At 40.1% G+C, this 22,752-nt stretch overlaps 1 protein-coding gene across 1 annotated transcript in view; it reads right to left on the bottom strand.

The window, feature by feature from the left end:
* The window catches only part of phlpp1 (PH domain and leucine rich repeat protein phosphatase 1), a 120,197-nt gene that overhangs the window by 17,939 nt on the left and 79,506 nt on the right, over positions 1-22,752 (bottom strand). The window contains exons 2-8 of the mRNA XM_036596557.1: positions 18,450-18,646; positions 17,086-17,211; positions 12,376-12,524; positions 9,441-9,587; positions 6,392-6,619; positions 2,934-3,136; positions 1,572-1,632 (exon numbers count right to left, since the gene is read on the bottom strand). Of these exons, the coding sequence (XP_036452450.1) occupies positions 1,572-1,632; positions 2,934-3,136; positions 6,392-6,619; positions 9,441-9,587; positions 12,376-12,524; positions 17,086-17,211; positions 18,450-18,646 (1,111 nt within the window). The remainder of the gene's footprint in view (positions 1-1,571; positions 1,633-2,933; positions 3,137-6,391; positions 6,620-9,440; positions 9,588-12,375; positions 12,525-17,085; positions 17,212-18,449; positions 18,647-22,752) is intronic.

Genomic DNA, 22,752 nt, shown 5'->3' with positions numbered 1-22,752 from the left:
ATGCTTTTGGCAAAATCTGTAACACCAGTATTTTGAGGGCAGGCAATTGTAGTGGTTGACATACCAGTCAAAATTCTTCTAAAAGGCATTAGTTTCACCGGGATGCCACAAATTAGTAGTGACAATGCAGCGTACAAACAGTGCAAAACACGCTAACACTAACCTCTTAAGCAACTAAACTGGCCTTATTAAGACATGCCATTCATTTAAGCTTGGTATGTTTTATTTGTGACACAGTGTTTTTACCAAAATATGCTATTAAATAGTATAAAGATCAGTGTTTCCAGGCAACTATTGAGTAATTAGGTAAGATAGAAGGAAACATGACATGTCTGTTGTAGATGTAAAGTCAGAGACGATAGCTCATCTGCTGCTGCACAGTTTGTGTTGGTCATCCTCTAGTCCTTCATCAGTGGTCACAGGACGCTGCCCACAGGACGCTGTTGGCTGGACATTTTTGGTTGCTGGACTATTCTCAGTCCAGCAGTGACACTGAGGTGTTTAAAAAAACTCCAGCAGCACTGCTGTGTCTGATCCACTCAGACCAGCACAACACACTAACACACCACCACCACGTCAGTGTTACTGCAGTGCTGAGAATGATCCACCACCCAAATAGTACCTGCTCTGTGAGGGTCCATGGGGGTCCTGACCACTGAAGAACAGGGTAAAAAGGGGCTAACAAAGTATCAGAGGAACAGATGGACCACAGTCTGTAACTGTAGAACTACAAAGTGCACCTATATAGTAAGTGGAGCTGATAAAATGGACAATGTAGATACAAATGTACTTAAGGAAGTGGCCGGTTGGTGTGGCTACTCTTTCTTTTTCTCAGTGGTGCTGTTATGTTTGTTTTGATATGTAGAGAATGTGATCAAAAAAGCTGGAAATGTAGAAAATGTATTTATTTGCAAAATAAAAGCCATGATAGGAATGTAAGTCATACATCAGCTGTATTGTACTGTTACTCTGATTACACAAATAAATGAGCTCTTGCTGATCTGAGAAAAGCAAACATGCATCCAGTAATAAAGTCCAGTGCATCTTTTATATAGTCAAAGGCAACACAATAGTGCACAGAAAGTGAAGTGCAAAGAAAAATGATTTACTGTTGCTAAAAGCAACATGCATGTGACGTAACTTCTCTAGCTGCAGATTTAAACAACTTTTTATTTATTTTTTTTTGCAAGCAAGAAAAACAAGTTTTTCCATAATATGAACCTTTTAAATCTGTAACGGCAAATTTTTTTTATCCTAATCTTTTAATTTTTAATTGTATTATTTAACTATCCTAATTTCATTTCTAATTTGATTTTTAACTTAGTGATTTTCTCCTTTAAATGTATTGTTTTAATCGTGTTTTAATGATGTTTTTCTATTCACATTTATTTTTTTTAAACAGCTCTGTATTTTCTCATTTGTAAAGCACTTTGAATGACAGCAGTGTATGAAAGGTGCACATAAATAAACTTGCCCTGCCTTAAATGACTATGCAAAACACTGTGTACAGAAGGCTTTTAGTGACACTCTCTGAATGATGTCTAAAATGTAGGAGTGCAGGAGACGCTCACCTTGAGACGTCCATATAGGTGAGGTTGGAGGCTGCTGGGCTCACTTCCAGTTCGCGGAGCTCTGCAGGGAAAAAGCCAAACTGATCAAAACCAGCATCACCTGAACTCAGCTCAGTCATAACTGCTTGAAGTTTCAGTTGGTGGAATATAAATCAAAGAGCGATGCCATTTGCAGACTCTGATCTTTCTGTTGAAAGTGCTGATTCTAATCTTTCAATCCATGATTGATGATTCAAAAGTTATTTATCACCTCAAAAAGGAGCAAAGAAGGCTTTTCATGGTCAGCCAGATTGTTCTGAAATAACCGTTTGGTTATTTTTTTATTTGTTAAATTTTTAAAAATAAATCTGTTTACAGGCTGAGCAGAAAAAACAGGAACGAATAATATAAGGCAGAGACACAGTGGGGCCCAAAAGGCTGAGACCACTTGTGGAAATGCTTCCATTCTGCATTATTTTCTAACCGAATCATGTTTTCATTACAAATTATATCATCAGCGTAACAATTCAAGTGAAACGAAGAATCTGACACATTTTTCACATGAATTTCAAATTTCTTAGTAGAGTCATTCAGAGTGGTGTACTGTGAAATGCTTCATTTGTGGAGAAACATTCAACAGACTCTGATTTCTTTACAGTGGTGCTGATAGGAACCAGGGGTCACAATGTCTACAACACAAATACAGCCATTTTATTAACTATCCAAACCACCAGTGAATCTAAACGTGTTGTTGAACAATGGCTATAAGCAGATTAACATAAACAAGCCTCTGATGAGTAGATCAGATGTACCTGTGAGTCATCTGAACATGAGCTTCAATAGAAGAAAATTGGTCGCAAGTGTGCTTAAATCTGAATAGTGACCTAGAAACTGCACAGAATTTTGCACATTTCTTTTTCATTTTACTCATAATTTTACTTTTGTTGTTTATTTCCAGTTTGATACAATTCCAGCTTTTCAATGAGGTCTCAGACTTTTGGACCCCACTGTATGTATTCTCTCTTTTCTGTATAGTAGAGCAACGACTAAAAATAAATAAGTAAAAAAAACATAACAGATCAAACTAAAACATGAGTAAAATACATTTAATTAAATTCAATTTAACTAACCACACCATATGACACCCCCATGTTGATTAATATAGATAACTATCATAAGGAATATGAATAACTACAGTAAGAAACTCAAACAGGATTGAGAAATTTACACGCACTACAGACGAAGTAGCTTGATGTAGTTGATACTTAAAGGACCAACTGACTTACAGAAATGCTGAGCTGCAGCTGCTGTAAATTGAATGTAAATGTATTATGTTCCTACTAAGTAATGAATTATTAAAACAGTACTGGAAAACGTTTTTACCGTTGTTGGAGGCGTGAAGGGCCTTTAGCGTGCAGCCTCGGAGCCGCAGGCGGCCGATTCGGTTCCTCTGACAGTGCAGCACCTCCAGCCGGGGGAAGAGCGAGGCGTCCAGCTCACTCAGCCGGTTGTCCCGCACGTCCATCTGGGTCACATGCCGCAGGAAGTCTGGCTCATCCGGAACTATGCTGGATATCTGGTTCAGCCTGCGAGAAGAAGAGGTTCCTAGTGAGGACCTTTCAGCATGATGTAGTTGGCATAGCGCTAACAGGCCCTTCCTCCTGCTCTTAGGGAGTTTTTCCTTGCCACGGGTCACTTTGCTGATGATCTCTTGGGATTTGGATCCACATTCTTGTTGTGTCCATGGTAAATAGCTTTAACATGTTTTGTTGATTTGCTAAGTGTAAATAAGTTAACGCGTCCTCTACGGAGAACATGATAAAGACAGGCTGGAAAATGAATTCTGGTCATTTTTCATACCACACAAAAATGAGAAAATAGGCAATATGGGCCCTTTATAGGTGAAAAGTTGACAAATACAAATCTAGATATCTGTTTTCTAGTGTTGGGTAGTTCACTCTCACTTAGACTCCTCAAAAAGCTGTAACTAATTCAGCCACATTTGATTCCAGTGTTTGATATTAATCTAATTAGTGCTGAAGAAGTCATCTACTTGCTTTTGCTCAAACAAGCAGAACTCTCAAGATGCATTTTTCCCCAACTCGGTTTAGCATATTAATGAAGACTTCCACAGAGCACAGAGGGACACAGAGCACGTTTTTCATAATCACACTTAAAAAATAGCAAGTGCACCAAAATGGGGCAAAATGCTGGATACTACATGTGTGTAGATACATAAAGGCCCAGTCCCATTTCACCCCTCGCCCTACCACTGAGCCCTTAACCCTCTGTTTTGCGCATTTATCTATAGGGGTAGGGTGTCCCGATTCTTGTTGAGGAGGTTTTTTACAGACACACTCCAAACAGAGTTATGAGAAAAAAGAAAAACTGGCAAGATGGCGGCACAAGTGACCAAAGAAACCCACAAATGTGAGAATTTTCTCTGTTAGAAAATTATGATAATCACGGTATTTTCTTAGTTTAATATAAAATGCTCGTTTTCTTCATAACAAGCATAAAAGTCACTAGTAGTATGCTAATGTCTCGGTTGCTAGCTAGCTAACTTTCCAGTTCGACCTTAAATAGTCCAGCAGTTCTGACGCCTGAAGTGCCAGAATGTAACTGTTACTCCATTTAAGGTGGAACGGGAAAATTCAAACAAGAAGCTGGTGAATATCTGACTTCAGCTTCACATCACTGAAGAATTAGCAGTGGGTGATAATAAACAATTGTCCTATCCCCCCTCTTTGAAGGCATATGATGCCCTAAATGTAACTAAAGTCCAGCAGTGAGGAGCTGAACTTTACCCTCCTCTGCTATCACTGCAGACTGGCAGGGTCGCCTACAGAGCAGCACTAGTAGAATATGAATATATATACAAAAAGAACGTGATGATTTCAAAACAGTACTGGAAAATCAAAGTGGAAACAGCTCATCAACACTTAAAACTGTATCTTCGCCTTTGGGGCTCTTCCCGTCTCCCATCTTTGGTGGTTAGAATTGAAAACTAGACCTCTGGGTGCAGCCTATCAGAGTAAAATGGATAGAGAGGGGGCGGGGCTTGTACTGAGGACACACCCACTCTGAAATGGCTGAGCTTTTTTCAGAAGTCACTTAATATTCTAGGGGTTGTGGTTATTGGGGTTTATTTATAGGTTGGCTAGAGGCACACAGGGAAAAGGTTCTGTTGGAGAAATTTTTCTTAGCCAAAACAATCTGCATAGTGCATAATTAGAGTGATATATATACACACACTACTGTGCAAAAGTGTTAGGCACCTGAGAAAATTTGATTTAAAAAGCTATTTATCTGGGCAGTACTTGTTCATTTTCTCAGAAAAACAGCGCTGCTATATCAAAACCAGGCTGTCATAATTCCATTTTTTTCCCTCCATTTTTATTCTTAATTTCAGCACAGCAGCTGCCCTGCTGTTTGAACATTTGATGATGCATGATGGACCAAAAGAAATGGTCTAGAATTATTTAGAATAAAATCTCTTTACACAAACTTAAAACAAATGTTTAGAACATTTTTTCTTCTTTTAACTTTTAACTTTCTTCTTTTGACTTTTTAAGACAGTGACAATGTACACTCTGTGGCCAAAAGTATGTGGACAACCCTCCTCATTACTTTCAGGTTTACTTTCAGGTGTTTCAGTCACACCCATTACTAACAGGTGTATAAAATCAAGCACATAGCCCTGCAGTCTCAACAGACAAACAAGAGCCAAGAGCTCAGTGACTTAAAATGTGACACTGTCATAGGATGCCACCTTTACCACAAGTCAGTTTGTGAAATTTCTGCCCTGCTTGATCTAGCCTGGTCAACTGTAAGAGCAACAAGAGCTCAGCAACAAAACGGCTGACCACACAACCTCACAGAGTGGGCTGCAGAGTACTGAAGTGCACGATACACAAAAATCATCTATCCTCTGTTGCATCATTTCACCACAGCGTTTCCATGACACAGCCTATGATCAGTATGCGCAATACCAAGCATCGGCTGGAGTGGTGTAAAGCACCGCCGCTGGACTCTGGAGCACTGGACACACGTTTTCTGGAGTGATGAATCATGCTTCATTATCTGGCAGTCTGGTGGGTGCCTGGAAAATGCTACAAATGCATAGTGCCAACAGTAAAGTTTAGTAGAGGAGGGATAATGGGTTTGGTGCTGTTTTCCAGTGTTTGGGCCCCTTAGATCAAGTCAAGGGTGATGTTAATGCTACAGCACACAGAGACATTTTAGACAGTTACATGCTTCCAACTTTGTGGCAGCAGTTTGAGGAAGACCCTCTCCTGCTCCACCATGACTGAGCCCCTGTGCACAAAGTGAGCTCTATAAAGATGTGGTTTGATGAGTTTGGTGTGGAGGAACTCCAGCAGCCTGCACAGAGCCCTGACCTCAACCCTACCGAACACCTTTAGGATGAACAGGTATGTCGATTGTAAACCAGGCCCTCTCGCCCAACATCAGTGCCTGACATTACAAATGCTCTTTTGACTGAATGGCCACAAATTCCCACAGATAAACTCCACAGTCCACAGAAAACCGTACCAGAAGAGTAGGGCTTGTTACAGCCCTAAAGGGTGGGAGACAACTCCACATTAATGCCTTTGATTTTGGAACGTGATGTCGAACAAGCTCATTTCGCTGCGATGGTCAACTGTCCACAAACTTTTGGCCCTATATTGTATATTTGTCCAGTTCAAATACAGTTTGGCTCATCAACTAAATCTGGAGAAGGGAAGGAACTGTATGAATCTGGCCTGAGAGAGCTGAATTTATGGCCGAACATGCATTCAGGTTGGTCCAACTTCAATCAGCAGACAGCGCATACTCACCGGAGGTCGATGTATTTAACGGGCAGCAGGCGGAAGGCCTGCAGGGTGAGGGTCTGCAGTCTGTTTCCTGCCATACACAGCCTCTCCACAGAGGGCAGACGCTCCAGGACCTGCGGCACCTCGCTGAACTCGTTAAAGGAGAGGCCGAGGTAGGCCAGCCGCTGCAGAGAGCCTAGCTCAGCCGGCAAAGACGACAGCCGATTACCGTCCAGGAGGAACGTCTGCAGACTGGCAGGGACACAGAGACAGTCACGTTAACACAGTACAAGAGCACTTTACTGTTTGCTTGTGCTTGTTTTTGTTTTCTGCTTTACTGTTTTGCCAAATGACTGATTAATAATAATTATATAGAGATCATAATTAAGCTGTTTGCAGCTAAGCTGTTCATGAAAGAAGTCAGTGATGTGATCCCAGCCAGTGGCTGTTGCCCTCGATGAGATAAAAAAACACCATAAAAAAAAAACAATTTGAAGTTTTGCACCTTAACCCAAAATAAGCTGAAGTTTCCTTCTATTTATACTTGAGCTATGAGGCTAATGTAGCTAACAAGTAATAAAAGTTTGTATGCTGCCAATTAGCATTGAGCAAATGGCATACCTAAATAATCACCCGCTTGTCAAGTTGTTAGGTAATCTCAAATAGCCCTACTTATGTGGTGTCCGACATAGTTAAAATGGACAAAAGCACAGAGCTAACAGTATGTCATTAGCCTCTAGTGAAGAGCTAAAGAAGCATATGTACATTTAACTGTCCATCAAACTATTCCTTTAATGGTGTCCTTCTGCATTAGCCCAATGTACACTGCTTAGCAGCAGCATGATATATATATATATATATACTGCTCTTGCTAAGCAGTGTACATTGGGCTAATGCAGAAGGACACTTAAAGGAACAGTCTGATAGAAAATAAGTCTAGTTGAGATTACTTAACAACTTGACAAGTGGGTGCTGATTTAGGTTTGTTCAATGCTAATCGGCGGCATATAGACTTTCATTACTTGTTCGCTATAGATGAAGAGAAGATGGATGAGTTTGAGTGTATGGATGGAAGGGTTTAAGATTGTGGATGGATGGATGGATGGATGGATCGATAGATGTAAAGAAGGATGGATGGGTTCAAGAGTGGATGAATAGATGTAGTGAAGGATGGTTGAGTTTGAGTGTTTTGGTAGAAGGGTTTGAGGTTGGATGGATGGATGGAAGGATATATGTAGTGAAGGTTGGATGGGTTTAAGAGTGTAGATGGAAAGATAAAGGGAAGGATAGATGAGTTTTAGTGTATGGATGGAAGGGTCTAAGATTGTGGACGGATGGTTGGATGGATAGATGTAGTAAATGTAGGTATGTCCAATGCTAATTGGCAGCATATAAACTTTCATTATTTGTTTGCCACACACACACACACACACACACACACACACACACACACATTTAAAAACTGCACTGTTACAACGACCAAACATACCTAATAACCAATGACAATGTTGGACAACAATCAACAGTAATTCATCTTCATTCATATTTACTTTTCTTAGGTTTAAACTGAACAGAACGGTGAGTATTTCCATTAAATGAGGCACCAGTAACGGTACACGCATGTCTGTGAATGTGTGAAAGTTCTGCTGTTGGTGTAAGTGTGTGGTGTATAACTGACTGTGTTGAACCAGTAGGGGGCAGCAGTGGAGCTAAAGTGTAAAAAAACAGGCTGTGCACTTTCAGGTTATTCCAGATGATTCTTCCACATAAGTATCGCTATGACGAAACTCAGAGTGCAACAAGTTTATGTGTGATTGTGTAAAAAGGTTCTCTGAGCGTCTTCAGAACTGCTTTATGTGTAATAGAGAACCCTCTAATCTGAGCCTTCAATCAGTGTGTGGGCTGAACTTAACTCAATATAAAGCTGGTTTGGTGGAAATCCTGAGAAAATCATTCCACACACTTATAAATCCATTCACTCCATATATTCATCCCTCATCTGTTCATCCACACATTCCAAACATTTAAATGTAATCATCCACATACCTAAACCCAATCCATCCACACTCAGACCCATCCATCCTTCACTACATATATCCATCCACACTCAGACCCATCCATCCTTCACTACATATCCATCCATACATCCACACTATTAAACCCATCCATACATCCACACTCAGACCCATCCATCCTGCACTACATATCCAACCATACATCCACACTATTAAACCCATCCATACATCCACACTCAGACCCATCCATCCTTCACTACATATATCCATCCACACTCAGACTCATCCATCCTGCACTACATATCCATCCATACATCCACACTATTAAACCCATCCATACATCCACACTATTAAACCCTTCCATCCATCTATTCATCCACCCACAATCTTAAATATATCCCTCATCCTATACCTCCACACTCAAACCCATCCATACATCCTCCTCCATCCACTATTAAACCCTTCCCATCCATCTACTCATCAACCTATCAATAATATTAAACCCATCCATACATCTACTCATCCATCCACACTCTTAATCCCATCTATCCATCCATCTGTCCATCTATCCATCCATCCGCTGTCCACACTCATACTTACCCATCTATCTGTCCATCCACACTCTCTAACCATCCATCCTTCCCCACATTCGTTCATACTCTTAAACCCATTCATCCTTCCACACCCCAACCATCTGCACTCTTGAACCCATCCATCCTTCCCTTCATCTATTCATTCACTCTCATGAACCCATCCATCCTTCCCTTCATCTATCTATCCACACTCTTAAACCCATCTATCCTTCCCTACATATATCCTTCCATCCATCCATAACCTTAGACCCTTCCATCCATACACTAAAACCCATCCATCCTTCACTGCATCTATCCACCCAACCATCCATCCACAACCTTAAACCCTTTCATCAATACACTCAAACTCATCCATCTTCTCTTCATCTATCCATCCACACTCTTCAACCCATCCATCCATCCTTCCCTACTTACACCCCGTTTTTCCCTCCTCCCTCCCTCCCTCGCTCCCCCCACTCTCCTTACTTGTTCATGAGTCCGACGCTGGGGTGCAGGCTGCTGAGGCAGTTACAGCTGAGGTTGAGCTCAGTGAGGGTGGACATGGAGCTCAGAGCCAGAGGGAAAACACCCAGCTGATTATTGGAGAGGTTCAGACTCCGCAACCGGGTGAACCTAACACACACACACAGCAGAGAGAGAGAGAGAGAGTGAATGAGTGAGTGAGTGGTGTAATAGTGCTTGTGTGTGTGAGAACTTTAGTGTGGGGAGTGTGTGGTACAGACACACAGTGCACATCCTCCTTCATACTGCACATACACATACACATGTACACGCTCCCAAACTTTTCTATCTTTCTTTCACCACTTGCTTGTGACCGCTTGGCAAAAAAAAAATAAATATTCAAACAAATGCAGCCCACCAGCCAAGGCAGGGTGTGTATAAGGGGTGGGCAATGTGATGATATTTATCATTATCATTATCAGCTTTTCTGAGCGTATCACCAGTACTTAACGACACTGACCAACTGCATGTTTCACTGTAAGGAGAGCATAGTAAGACCTGTTTAACTGGATTTAGTGCAGTGCAGAATATGAAACAAATAAAATCATCACAGTTTTTTCTAAATGTGGTTCTTTTTTGTCTTTTCTAACTTATTAAACTTTAGAAAAGCAAAATATTGTGATGCATATCATGCATGAAGTACGTCTTTAAGTAACATGCTTTCTTTTTTTGCCCTTTTGCTTAACCCAATTTCTTGCTTCTTTAGATTTAGCTTATTTAGGCTAATGTAGCTAATGAGTAATGAAGGTTTATACCCCGCCAGACCCAAATCAACATCCAATCACCTCAAACCCTGCTGAGTTGCTCAGTAATCTCTAATATACGTCCTCATGTCGTTACTGACACTGTTTAACATAATGTTCCCTATGAATATGGACTAAAGTACAGCACATCACTAAAATGAGATCTTTTTGGCCAGACTATCGCTTTAAGCTGCTGATCCAACCCTCGCCCCCAGCGCCCCCGCCAAGCCTTCACATGGCACAGTGCTGCTTTTTACCCAGCATGCAGTGCAGCTGGAACAGTGTGTCTGTCACAGGGGGGCCGCAGCCCTTTGAAGCTTTTGTGCTTCAGTAAATATGATCATAAACAAAAGGGAGATTTCAGAGAAGACAATCACATCACAGCCTGAGCAGAGGAGTGGAAAACTCCCAGAGACAATACAGAGAGAGAGAGAGAGACAGAGAGAGAGAGAGAGAGAAGAGAAAGGCAGGGGACAGAGAGAGAGAGAAGAAAGGCAGAGAGAGAAATGGGGAGAGAGAGAGACAGAAAGGGGAAGAGAGAGAGAAAGGGGGAGAGAGAGGGAAAGAAAGAGAGACAGAAAGAAAGGGGAAGAGAGAGACAGAGCGAGAGAGAGCGAGAGAGAAAATAGGGAGAGGGAGCAAGAGAAGAGGGAAGGAGGGAGAGAGGGAGAGCGAGAGAGAGAGAGAGAGAGAGAGAGAGAGAGATTGAAGGAAAGAGATAGAGAGAGAGAAGAGAAAGGCAGGGGAGACAGAGAGGGAGAGAGAAAAAGGGGAGAGGGAGAGAGAGATGGAGAGAGAAAGGGAGAGAGAGAGAGAGAAATGTGGGAAGAAAGAAAGAAAGATGGGGAGAGAATGGGGAAAAGAGAGAGAGAGAGAGAGAGAGAGAGAGAGAGAGAGAGAGAGAGATTGAAGGAAAGAGATAGAGAGAGAGAAGAGAAAGGCAGGGGAGAGAGAGGGAGAGAGAAAAGGGGGAGAGGGAGAGAGAGATGGAGAGAGAAAGGGAGAGAGAGAGAGAGAAATGTGGGAAGAAAGAGAAAGAAAGATGGGGAGAGAATGGGGAAAAAGAGAGAGAGAGAGAGAGAGAGAGAGAGAGAGAGAGAGGGAGGGAGGAAGAGAGACAGATATATATATATATATATATATATATTATATAATATATATATATCTCAATACTCCAATTGTAAAATGTATTGTATTGTATTTTACCTCTTCACTTTAATATCTAGAACCTGTGGTACAATTTAGTGTCGACTGACTGTCTTAGTACTTCCCCCCATTTTATCTAAAATAATTAGAATCTTTTTTTTTTCCATTTTTTCATCCTAACTCTCATAACTGCAATGCGTCCACATATTTCTCATTCACCTCCCTTTAATGTGGAAAACCCAGCTCGTATTACTCTGAACTGATCAGTCTCGTTACTTAACGGTCACCTATTAAGCTCTAAGGAAGAAAATGTTTTGTGCCACAAATAAGAGAAACCTCAGCTGCTGTCAGTGCGCTGCAGTAACGAGACATAAATCCTGAAAAAGCCAGTGTTATGTGTCGTTATCATCCAAACCCGGGTTTATCTAATCAATACTTCATTCATTTTAATCAGGTTTGCTGGTGGTGGAATCTGATAAATATGTCTGGGGGTGCTGAGGAGACACCTGGAACCAAATCCTGTTCTCCAAACTAGCTCAGAAGATATCAGCTACTTTCTGAAAACAGGAAATTCTTGTTATTTTTATTGTATGTTTATTTGCATTTATTCTGATGATATACAGAGTTTTTACCGTTAAAAACACTCACAGTCGAGATGAACAGTTCTGAACAATTTGTTCAGGTGCCTAAAACTTCTGTACCTTTTAGCTTTAAAATACTTACAATAATATACAGATTATGAAAAGAAAACCTGGGGGGGGGGATGCCGTTATTAATTAATTAATTTATTTACACCTTTATTTTTAAATCTTATTAAGAAATCTGTAATAAGAACTTGGTCATCTAATTTTAAAAAAATGTTAGCAAAAATAAATTTTAAATAAAATAAATCATGCATGTTTATTCTGGATCATTCACGAAGGTTTCACAGCTTTCATGTACAGAAAAAAGAGCACATTAAGTGTTAATGGTGAGAGTTTAAGTTGTGAGAATAACCCACACTGACTGACCTGTGGAGCTGCTGCAGCGAGTGGTCAGCAGGGAGGAAGTTGTGCTTGAGATTGAGGTGCGTGAGGTCTTGGCTGTAGAGCAGATTGGGGGGCAGTTTCTCCAAACTACAGTAGGACAGATCCACAGAGCTGATCCTCTGAGACACCATCTGAGAGAGAGAGAGAGAGAGAGAGAGAGATTAAATGACTTGACGCTCTTGACCATGATAAGACTAAATAAGATGCACTCAAGACATTTGAATTTAGACAATTAGCAAAAATTCTCACCCATAAACTCAAACAGACAAACACCAAACACTCAGACTGAGGTTCACAAAGCCATTAACACCAGGTCAAGCGCTTCTATTTAAACTAATGCTGCGCTGATTAAACGTCTCAGCCAGACCAATAAACGTGGAATGAAGCGGCTCACTTTGGCTCTCTGGCATGGAAATCCCCCCCTCCCCCCGTCTCCCTCTATCATCGCTAATCTGAGGGTCCCATAGGGACACTTTGTGCTGACACTATGAGGTTGTTTCCAAGAACAGCAAGATGATAAGCAGACGATGACCAGATTAAGAGAAGGGGAAAAGCAGGAGGAAACGGAAGAGGAAAAGAAAAGCAGAGAGAAAACAGCATAAAAAGAAAAATGAGAGGGAAAGCAGAAGAAAAACTGGAACGAAATGCAGATGAAAAACAGAGGAAAAGCAGGGAGAAAACCAGGAAGGAAAGGAGAGGAAAAGCAGGAGGAAAAAAGCGAAGGAAAAGCAAGAGGATAAAGCTAGGGAAAAGCAGGGGAAACAGAGGAAAAGCAGGAGGAAAAAAAAGGAAAAGCAGGAGAAAAAAGCGAGAGGAAAGTAGGAGGAAAAGGAGGAGGAAAAAGCGAAGGAAAAGCAGGAGGAAAAAGTGAGGGAAAAACAGGATAATCAGGAGGAAAAAGTAAGGGGAAAAGTGGAGGCAAATGCAGGGTCAAATCAGAAGCAATGCAGAAGGAAAATATACGGTAAAAGCAGAGAGAAAGAGGGAGGAAAAAGCAAAAGCAGAAGGAAAAGAAGGGAAATAGCAGAAAGAAAAGTAAAGGCAGAGCAGGAGGAAAATAAAGCGAAGAGCATAAAGAAAAGTAGAGGAAGATCAGGTGGATAAACAGTGAAAAGCAGGGGATGAGGAGGGGGAAAGCAGTGGAAGAGCAGGAAGACAAGCAGTGGAAGAGCAGGAGGGACAGTGGTGGAAGAGCAGGGGAAGAAGAGCAGGACGAAGAGCAGGAGAAAAAGCAGTGGAAATGCAGGATAAATAGCAGGTGAAGAGCAGGAGGAAAAGCAGTGGAAAAGTGATGGAACGGCAGGAAGAAAAGCAATGGAAGAGTAGGAGGAGGAACAGGTGGAAAGCAGTGGAAAAGCAGGAAGAAAAGCAGTGGAAGAGCAGGAGGAAAAGCAGTGAAAGAGTAGGAGAAACAGCAGGAGTAAAAGCAGTGGAAGAGCAGGAATAAAAGCAGTGACAGAATAGGAGAAAAAGCAGTGGAAATGCAGTGGAAGAGCAGGAGGAAAAGCAGTGGAAGAGCAGGAGGAAAAGCAGTGGAAGAGCAGGAGTAAAAGCAGTGGAAGAGCAGGAGGAAAAGCAGTGGAAGAGCAGGAGGAAAAGCAGTGGAAGAGCAGGAGGAAAAGCACTGGAAGAGCAGGAGGAAAAGCAGTGGAAGAGCAGGAATAAAAGCAGTGGAAGAGCAGGAGTAAAAGCAGTGGAAGAGCAGGAAGAAAAGCAGTGGAAGAGCAGGAGGAAAAGCAGTGGAAGAGCAGGAATAAAAGCAGTGGAAGAGCAGGAGTAAAAGCAGTGGAAGAGCAGGAATAAAAGCAGTGGAAGAGCAGGAGTAAAAGCAGTGGAAGAGCAGGAGTTAAAACAGTGGAAAGAGCAGGAGGAAAAGCAGGAACAACAGTGGGAAAACCTCACGGTTCTTAGCTGGAATGATCAGCCAAACGTATCATCTAATACAGACACTCCACACTATTATCAGACTGCATATCGTCCAGTGCATAAACTGTTATGTAATAAACACAACAAAGTTGTGCAGCTTAAACACTTTAACAGTGAATGTACTGAGTGAATAATGCATGAACACTGGATTTACTGTTAATCGTTATTCATACGCATAGACAAACGTAGAATTCTGTATTTGATTCTGCACAATTTAAAGATTAATCATTACTGCATTATTTATTGATGTATATAGAAAAACAAACAAACAAAACAGGTCATTAACGCTTAAATAAACTCTTCTGCGTTGCACTGAAAAGAAAAACACACTGCTTCCTTCTAAAAACTTCCTTCTGTTCTCTTTCCAAAAACAGATTCCAATGATTTACAGCACTGATAAAAGTAATTAAGGTTAAGATAAAATATCGCAGATCACCAGATGTGAGTAAACACGCCCTGCCCCCGTCGCGAGTATAAACAAACAAGGTGTGGACGAAGTTCAGACAGAGAGAGCAGGAGAGTCTGTAATGTAGGAGTAATGTAGGACAGCCAGATGTATTATGGGTACTCAGCGTTTCATAAATCAAACAGACACACGTGGAGCTGGTGGTCTTTTGGGAAACGGGGCAGCAGTGATGTTAAATACACACACACTCGCTCAGACAGACATACGGGGACACGTGGGGCCCTGTTTTCTCCAGTCATTGCAAGGGCCTCTGCAATCGCTTCACCTTATTACAAAGACATGAGGGCGTGGCTTTCAACACTGGTTTCCAAACAGAGACTCCAAAACTCATTTTCAATATCAGACTTAAAATCCATGATACTTACAGTACTGTGCAAAAGTCAGAGCACCCTTCACTTATTTAATTTCCACACCTCCAGTTCAGTCTTAGAAGCTGGTTGATCATTTTCTGAAGTAATCAAACCCATTCAGTGGTGTTGAGGTCTGGACTCTGGGGTGGTCAGTCCGTTGTTCAGCTTCTTTGTTTGATGTGTCCGTCTCCTTTTCTCAGTGAGGTTCTTCTTGACAGCTACACATCCTTTCAGACCCATAGAGCTGAGTCGTCTTCTCACAGTGGAAGGATGGACAGAAACACCTGTGGATGTTTTCAGATCTGAAGCAGCTTGATTTTCTCCTCTCTCTCAGAGATGGAAGCTTTAAGTGCTGCTTATCTGATGGGGGCAGTTTTGGTGGTCTACCAGGTCCTGCAGGTGGTTGTTAGGAGTCCCATTTTCTCTGCATCTTATCATCATTTTTTGAAAACGTAAAAAGTGTAAAAAGTGTCCTGTTTTTTCCTCCGTCCTCATACAAAGTGGATTATCTCATATCTAATCTCAGAAATCTCATGAAAATAAATAGCTTCACTTTTGCACAGCACTGTATGTTTCATAACTAAGCATGATTTTATCTGTTTGGCACTGCAAATATATCCAGTAAGTGGCAACAATTTCTTAATAGACAAGTATAAGCTACAACCCAGTAAACCTAAAATGTATTTATTTTTAACATTTTTCGTATTTTAACAATATTAGTTCATTCTAAAGACAAAATTTATTGTAGATTAAGCTACAATATTCGTGTCCTGACAAAAGGATGAAACTCCTGACTACTAATTACGAACCAAATACCAATATATTGAACAAATACTCAAGTATTCAAATTATTCAGGTCAGCTCTACTTAAATAATCATCAAAAAACTGTAGAATTTTCAATTACTAATATAGTCATATGCAAATGTTTGGGCATCCTGGTCAAATCACGTTCTGTTGACTTTAAGTGAAAAAGATTTAACACATCCTCTACAGAGAGAACATGTCTGCACATTTTAAAGAGGAATTCCACAGTTTAAAAAAAGATTCTTCATAATTAAACAGTTAACATGTAAACAAAGTCAGAGCAGTTTGGTGTGAAATGCTCTGTTCTAGATAAACTCAGAGACAGAACTGTTCACAGTGGTGGTGATAGGAACCAGACGTCTTAAGAGTTTAATGCCTCTAAAAGCTCCCTCACAGAAAGTTATCATATAAGACATAATGTAATGTCTCAGACATTGTTGTCTGCAGTTTTGAAATTCATTCATGGTGGAAGGATACATGCTGGGCACTGTGAGACAAAATAGTCCCCAAAGAAAACAAGCTTTTTTCAGGTTCATCACTAAATTACCATCATCAACATTACATATAATAACTCAGAAGACACGTTTAGGTTCACTGGTGGTTTTGGATAGTAAATAAAATGGCTATATTTATGTTGTGACCCCTGGGTCCTATTAGCACCACTGTAAAGGAATCAGAGTCTGTAAATTTCTCTACAGTGAATTTCATACCAAACCATGGTGGAAGTTCTCTTTCATGCAAATAAATAAGTAATATCTATTTGCAGAATTTAACATGTTGGGGAAAAATACTATATTATATTTTAAGCTTTTATTTTCCCTAATATGTTAAATAAATAGAAACTTTGCACTGAAATTTGCAGAAAAATGCAATGTTTTAGTATATTCTCTGTAGAGGATCTGTTCACCTATTTTCACTTAGAAATTCAACAAAACGTTATTTGTTCAAACTTTTGTGTAGTTCAGGTTGGGCTCAGATGTGAGTTCAGATGTGGTTCTCCAGGTTTTTCAAAATGCTTTAACAGATTGAAACAGTAAAGCCATCGACTCAGAGAACCTCATAAAGCTACCAATATGTTGTGGTGCTGCGTGAGACGTCCCCCCACGAACACGGCCCCCCTACAACCAATGCTCACAGAGACAGACCTTGGCTGCGTGACGGTGCCAGCGAAGATGCTCAGTGAAGCTGTCGAAGCTGATGTAGTACGTCTGACTCTGAGGCCCGGCCGAGCTGAAGGCCAAACAGTGGCTGTGTTTCTTCACCTCCTCTACCTACACACACACAGAGGGAGGAGAGAGAGGACAAGGTCACCTTCTGCAGGTAGGAAACAACATGTAGGCGTCGTAGCCAAAGGTCAACAAGTTCTTCTCAGAGTAAGTGGTTCATAACAACAACAGGGAAATACATTCTATGTAATCATCATACTTTAAATTAGCTAGTAAAAACTTTTACTGCGTAAAAATTAATAAAGTACAACACAAAGCATAGAATGAATATTTTGTATGTATCATCAAATGTCAACTGTAAAGTAAACATAAAAATAGTGCAATCTGTAAAGAGTATTTTGTAAAAAATGCAATATTTATGTGCAATAATTTGCTATTGTCTGAAGAAAATCTCGTATCTCCAAAATGGTAACTTTACAGGAGAAGGAAAAAAACCTACTTTACTTTTAATGTAAGTCAATGGAACCAGATTTTTTCCCAAGTCATTCTGGGTCATTTCTTTGGGTCCATTCATCATGAAATTTACACACAATATAAAGGGCAACAGGGATTTTCAAATTATGTCAAAAACTAAAAAAGACAAAAATGGAGATACGAGGTTTTCTTCTGACAACAGCGAATTGCTTATTTGTTGCACAGCGGCAGGAGACACTACATTCCCTCTTACATGCTTGGATACAGGGCTGCAGCTATCCAATATTTACATTTTTGAATATTCTATTTAGTGATGCATCCAAAAGAAGATGTTAAACATATTTAAGGTTCACAACTGGACCTTAAAACCACTGTTGTACCTTTGAGGGAACATTTACACTGTTTGTACCCTGACGGATGAAAAATGTACCTTTATTTCTAACAGTGTATGATTATAATTGTGTATAATTACACCTTGGATGAGCATCTAACAGTACCAGTTTGGTTTTTTTGATTACATGTAATCTTTCTACTTCTATTCCTAATTTTGGATTTTGGTTAATGTTTGTTAAATCAGCAGTTTCACATCACCAAAAGACAACATTTAATATTTTAATAATTTTTAGCCAAGTGGACTGAAAAGTTTTATAAATTTGTGCTCAGGCGTGGCAAGAGAACATGTGGACCAAAGACAATATCTGGACATAATATATGGACATCTATAGGGTAAACTTTAGCTTTACTAAACAATTTACAATATTAATTTACTGAAACAGGAAACACGTTCTGTGGACTTCTGTTCATTCTCTGCCTCTCGTGAGCTGAACTTTTTCTCCTGAAGTGAATGTGAGTTGCTGTTGCCCCCTTACCTTTCCCCCGATGAGGGGCAGGATGTGCATCTTGCCCACATGACTGGCTTTAACAGATGACACCATCAGGCAGGTACCACACAGGATGACCTGCCGGCGGCTCCAACGGTTGACGGGCAGCTGCAGTTTGCCTTTGCGCACGTTATACGTCCCCGACAGCTGCACGCGCTCCGAACTCTCAATGTTGTGAGGCTTTCCTGAAAGACAGAGTAGAACAAAGAGTTTTAGATCCAGAGCCAGAAGCTGCATCTAATATTCACTATAAACTACATGAACAACATAATAAAAATGTACGTATAACATTGTATAGCAGTGCTACTTCAGCTATTGAAACCATCTGAAAATGCCAGCGGTCCTTTCCATTGTGTAAACATTTCACCATGAATTAACCAATCAAAGTGGTCCAAAATGACCTGGAATGGAGTCCAGAGTGTTTTTTAACCTTCTACAATACATTTAACCAGCATTGAACATTATATATCGCTTTACATACAATGTAAAGGACAACAGGCATTTTCAAACTGTCCAAAACTGAAAAATGACAAAAATGGACATAAGAGGTTTTTTTCCGACAGCAGCGATATGTTATTTACTGAATTCCCAGTGAAAACAGCCATTAAGAATAATGGGTTTCTGAATTCAGAACCCAAAAAACGATAAAAGATGAAGAGAAAATTGGACTTTCATCTCTGTGAGAATGTGTAAAAATATCCCTGCAGATTTCTATAAAAAACCAAAGTGAGTCTCCTGAAAAGAATGTAAGCTGTAATAAAAGCAAAGAGTGACACAGTAAATACTGAAAAAATATATATATTATATTTAGTTGTTCAGCCTTATGTGTAATCCTCTGTTAAATATATGTTTTCCACCTCCGAAGGACAAACGTTGGACAGCTGTTTAGTTCATTAACCAAAAAAAACAAAAAAAACACACACAACAACCATACAATCAATTTATTTCAGCTCACAATTAACAGCTGACATTCAACTGCTTATTTAGGTAGATTCTCATAGGTTATTTTATTCACCTCATGACCTGAACTGACCTCTTGAATTGATCCTGAATTGACAGAATTCGCCCCAGTGCTGACCACACTCCCCTACAGCACTCTTACTGTCACTGCTCTCTCAGCCCACATTCAACACCATCATGCTGAATTCGGAAGGGAAACAGACAGATCTTTCCCAGGCACTGAAAGCTGACCTCTGGGCCTGAGTGAATACACTAAGCTCCGTATTACTTAACATATCCCTCAACTTCACATTCCTTCTTCTGACACCAGTACAGCAAATTCTGGAGCTTGACCAGTCATTTGACTTTTATCCCTGTTCCCTCTCAATGGAGCGTCTTGGCAGTAAGCTTCCCTGGGCTAAGTGGACAGTCCAGGTTTCTGCGTCTGGCTGAATGGTAACCCAGTCCGTTAGTGAAGGGTTGATTACACAGAAGAGTGCCGAAAGACAAGAGGGGTTCAACAGGTATCGTCTTGTCTTGGTGTGCTCAATCTGCCCATGAATAAGGACTAGCAGGCTGGCTTAGTGGCCAAATACTGCAATCAGCAGTGGTCAACTTGTGGCACGTGTACCAAGGATGGGTGATGGGCTTCAGGCCCTGCAGTTTCACCCTCAGACTGTACAAGTGCCCCCTTGGTCTTTTAAATAGTAATTCTGCTTTATATGGCGATTCTTCAAGACCCATTTCAGCGAGGCTCAACTCCGCTTGGCCCCAAAAACAGAGCTGGTGGATCCGCTTGGGTTCCATGAGCTTCATCGCTCTTGGGCGTCCCCTCTTGATGATGTACTAAACGTCTGGGGAGATTTCACCTCATTAGCTCCAACTGCACTGGAAGTCTCAGTGGTAAAACAGTAATAATCTATTTAGGAAAGCAATAAGGGGCATTAATAACTCGCTAAACCAGGTTTAAGTTATTGTTTGAAAAAACTGAAAGGTTCGTTTCAAAGTGGTAGGCTTGAGCTGATCAATGATTCCATCTATTATGACTGCCAATCAAGTAGGATAGTTTTAATGCTACAAAACGCACCATCCACAGCTTTAATATGGACAAAAATAATCATATCTGTCTCATAATCTTAACTTCAGCAGGTTTTAATTAACAATGTATGCCGGCTTCAAAACATTCTGCAGTAGCAAGAGGCAGCAACCTCAGTCGTGCTGATTAAGCCATCTATGCATGCAGTGCCTTACCTTGCAAAACATAATAATAATAATAATAATAATAATAATAATCATAATAGGTTACAATGACAGCAAAGGAAATTTGTATTATTAAAATAAATTATCATTATTTGTTAGTATTTTATTTATTTATTTTTTCTTTATTATTATTAAGAGGCGCTTAATGGGCTCTAAAAGTGCAGCTTATTAAACCTTTAACAAAAATGATTAAACCATACCAAGAACTACTAAACCAGTCAAGAACAAGATTAGCTTACAAAGGAAGAGAGGAGAAACTCAAGCGTGGTTATTTCCTCTGGTGGTATTAGAATTTATTATTGAATAATAATAATAATAATAATAATAATAATAATATCTTTATTCATAAAGCACTTTTCATGCTGGTGGCAGCTTGAAGTGCTTTATAGACAGGTTTAATAGTAGCAGAATAAACTGAGTATTAAATTAAAATCATAAAAGACAATCATACAGATCAAATTAAAAGATGAATGCCAAATAGATAGAGTGTTAATTAAATGCTGAGTTAAAGAGATCCGGTTTTAGATGTTTCTTTAAAGTGAGCTTGACTGCCTAATAAATGATGGAACTGAGATCCAGAGTTTAATAACTGAAAAACTGAATAACTGAAAGAGTCTCATGTTTTCTGTGTTTTACGGAAGGTGTTTGCAGGCGGTCAGTATCTGCAGATCTAAGATCATAAACAGACAGACATTCTGTGAGACATTAAAGTCCTTTAAGGTCATTTAGAGCCTTAAAACTAGTAGCAGAACTTTAAAATTGACCCTAAAAGATACAGACGGCCAGTGCAGCTCTTTCTAAACGGGAGTGATCTGATCTCTCTGTTTTGTTTTTGTGCTGCTGCATTTTGTAAAGGATGTATTGTTTTCTTAGGAAGTCCAGTATGAAGAGCATTACGGTCATCAACTCTGCTGACAAATGCATAAACAAGTTTCTCCGTGTCGCTCTGAGATAGAAAAAGGCTGAACTTGTACAAGGTTGTACAAGTGACTCTAATCAGGCAAATTAGCTAGAAATTAGGAAGATTCATCAAAAATTGGTTGATTAAATAATTTTAAGAATAATAATATGTAAAAAATGTACCTTTGTAATGAAATAATTAATATGTTACATTTAAAAAAAAAAAAAAAACATTAAAAAATCATTAATTTAATCCTATTTTTATGGTTTGGCCTTTTTTAAAAAAATCAGATTAGTATAGATTAACCATCAAAATAATCAGTGTACTACTGGATTAGGCACTAAAAAAGGTATATATTATATAATTAATAAAAATGAATTAATGAATTAATTATTTAAATAAAAAATGTAAACAGACCAGCTGAATACTGATTAATCAGCAAAAATAACCAGCAAAATTCAGCAAATTCCTCAATTAATAATACAATCTACAGCCACAACAAACTCCTCAGTAGCTTCAGCTTCATGGTGTCACACAGGCAATCCCAATAGCTCAGACTCTTCGGAGGTTACTGGCGAAAGCCTGTCCAAGTTATTTTAGTGACTGTGTTTACATGTGGGATAAAACAGAGCTCAGAGTCGAAGATTACGCTCAGGTTTCATACTGCAGGTTTGATATACGAAGCGAAAGAGCCGAGCTTCTCGAAAAGCAGCTTTCTCCAGATTTCACTGCCAAGGGTCAGTTTTCAGTTTTTCCTTGATTTAGCAGTAGAAGAAGGAACCCGCTGAAAGGAGTGGCCTCTTAGTCAGCATTTACGGCCCTGTTTTCAGAAAATAAACTGACAGGTCAGCGATCAGACTATAGTACATTCTCACAAGCCTACAAAGTGGACAGTGCTTCTGTCTGGTACACTACAGAACAGGGTTCAAATCCCCGGCCGGGTAGTAATGTTAGTATTTTGGGCCGCTCATGATGATGGTCAGTTTCGTCTGAAATACGACTGCAATCTCTCTGAGTTATATATGAATGCCTGCCATATGCTGTGGATTAATTTAGGTCCATGTTGCCCTTTTATTTCGTCCTTGAGCTCCTCCCCCTTGAAATGTCTATGTGTGGTCCTGCTCTCCTGACACCACGTCAAACAGGTAGCTCTGGGTTTGGACGCTGCAACCGCCGAAGATGTGCAATACA

The sequence above is a fragment of the Colossoma macropomum genome, unplaced genomic scaffold (genome assembly GCF_904425465.1).
Source record: "Colossoma macropomum unplaced genomic scaffold, Colossoma_macropomum, whole genome shotgun sequence".
NCBI classification, from domain to species: domain Eukaryota; kingdom Metazoa; phylum Chordata; class Actinopteri; order Characiformes; family Serrasalmidae; genus Colossoma; species Colossoma macropomum.
This window is presented reverse-complemented; position numbering and strand designations above follow the sequence as displayed.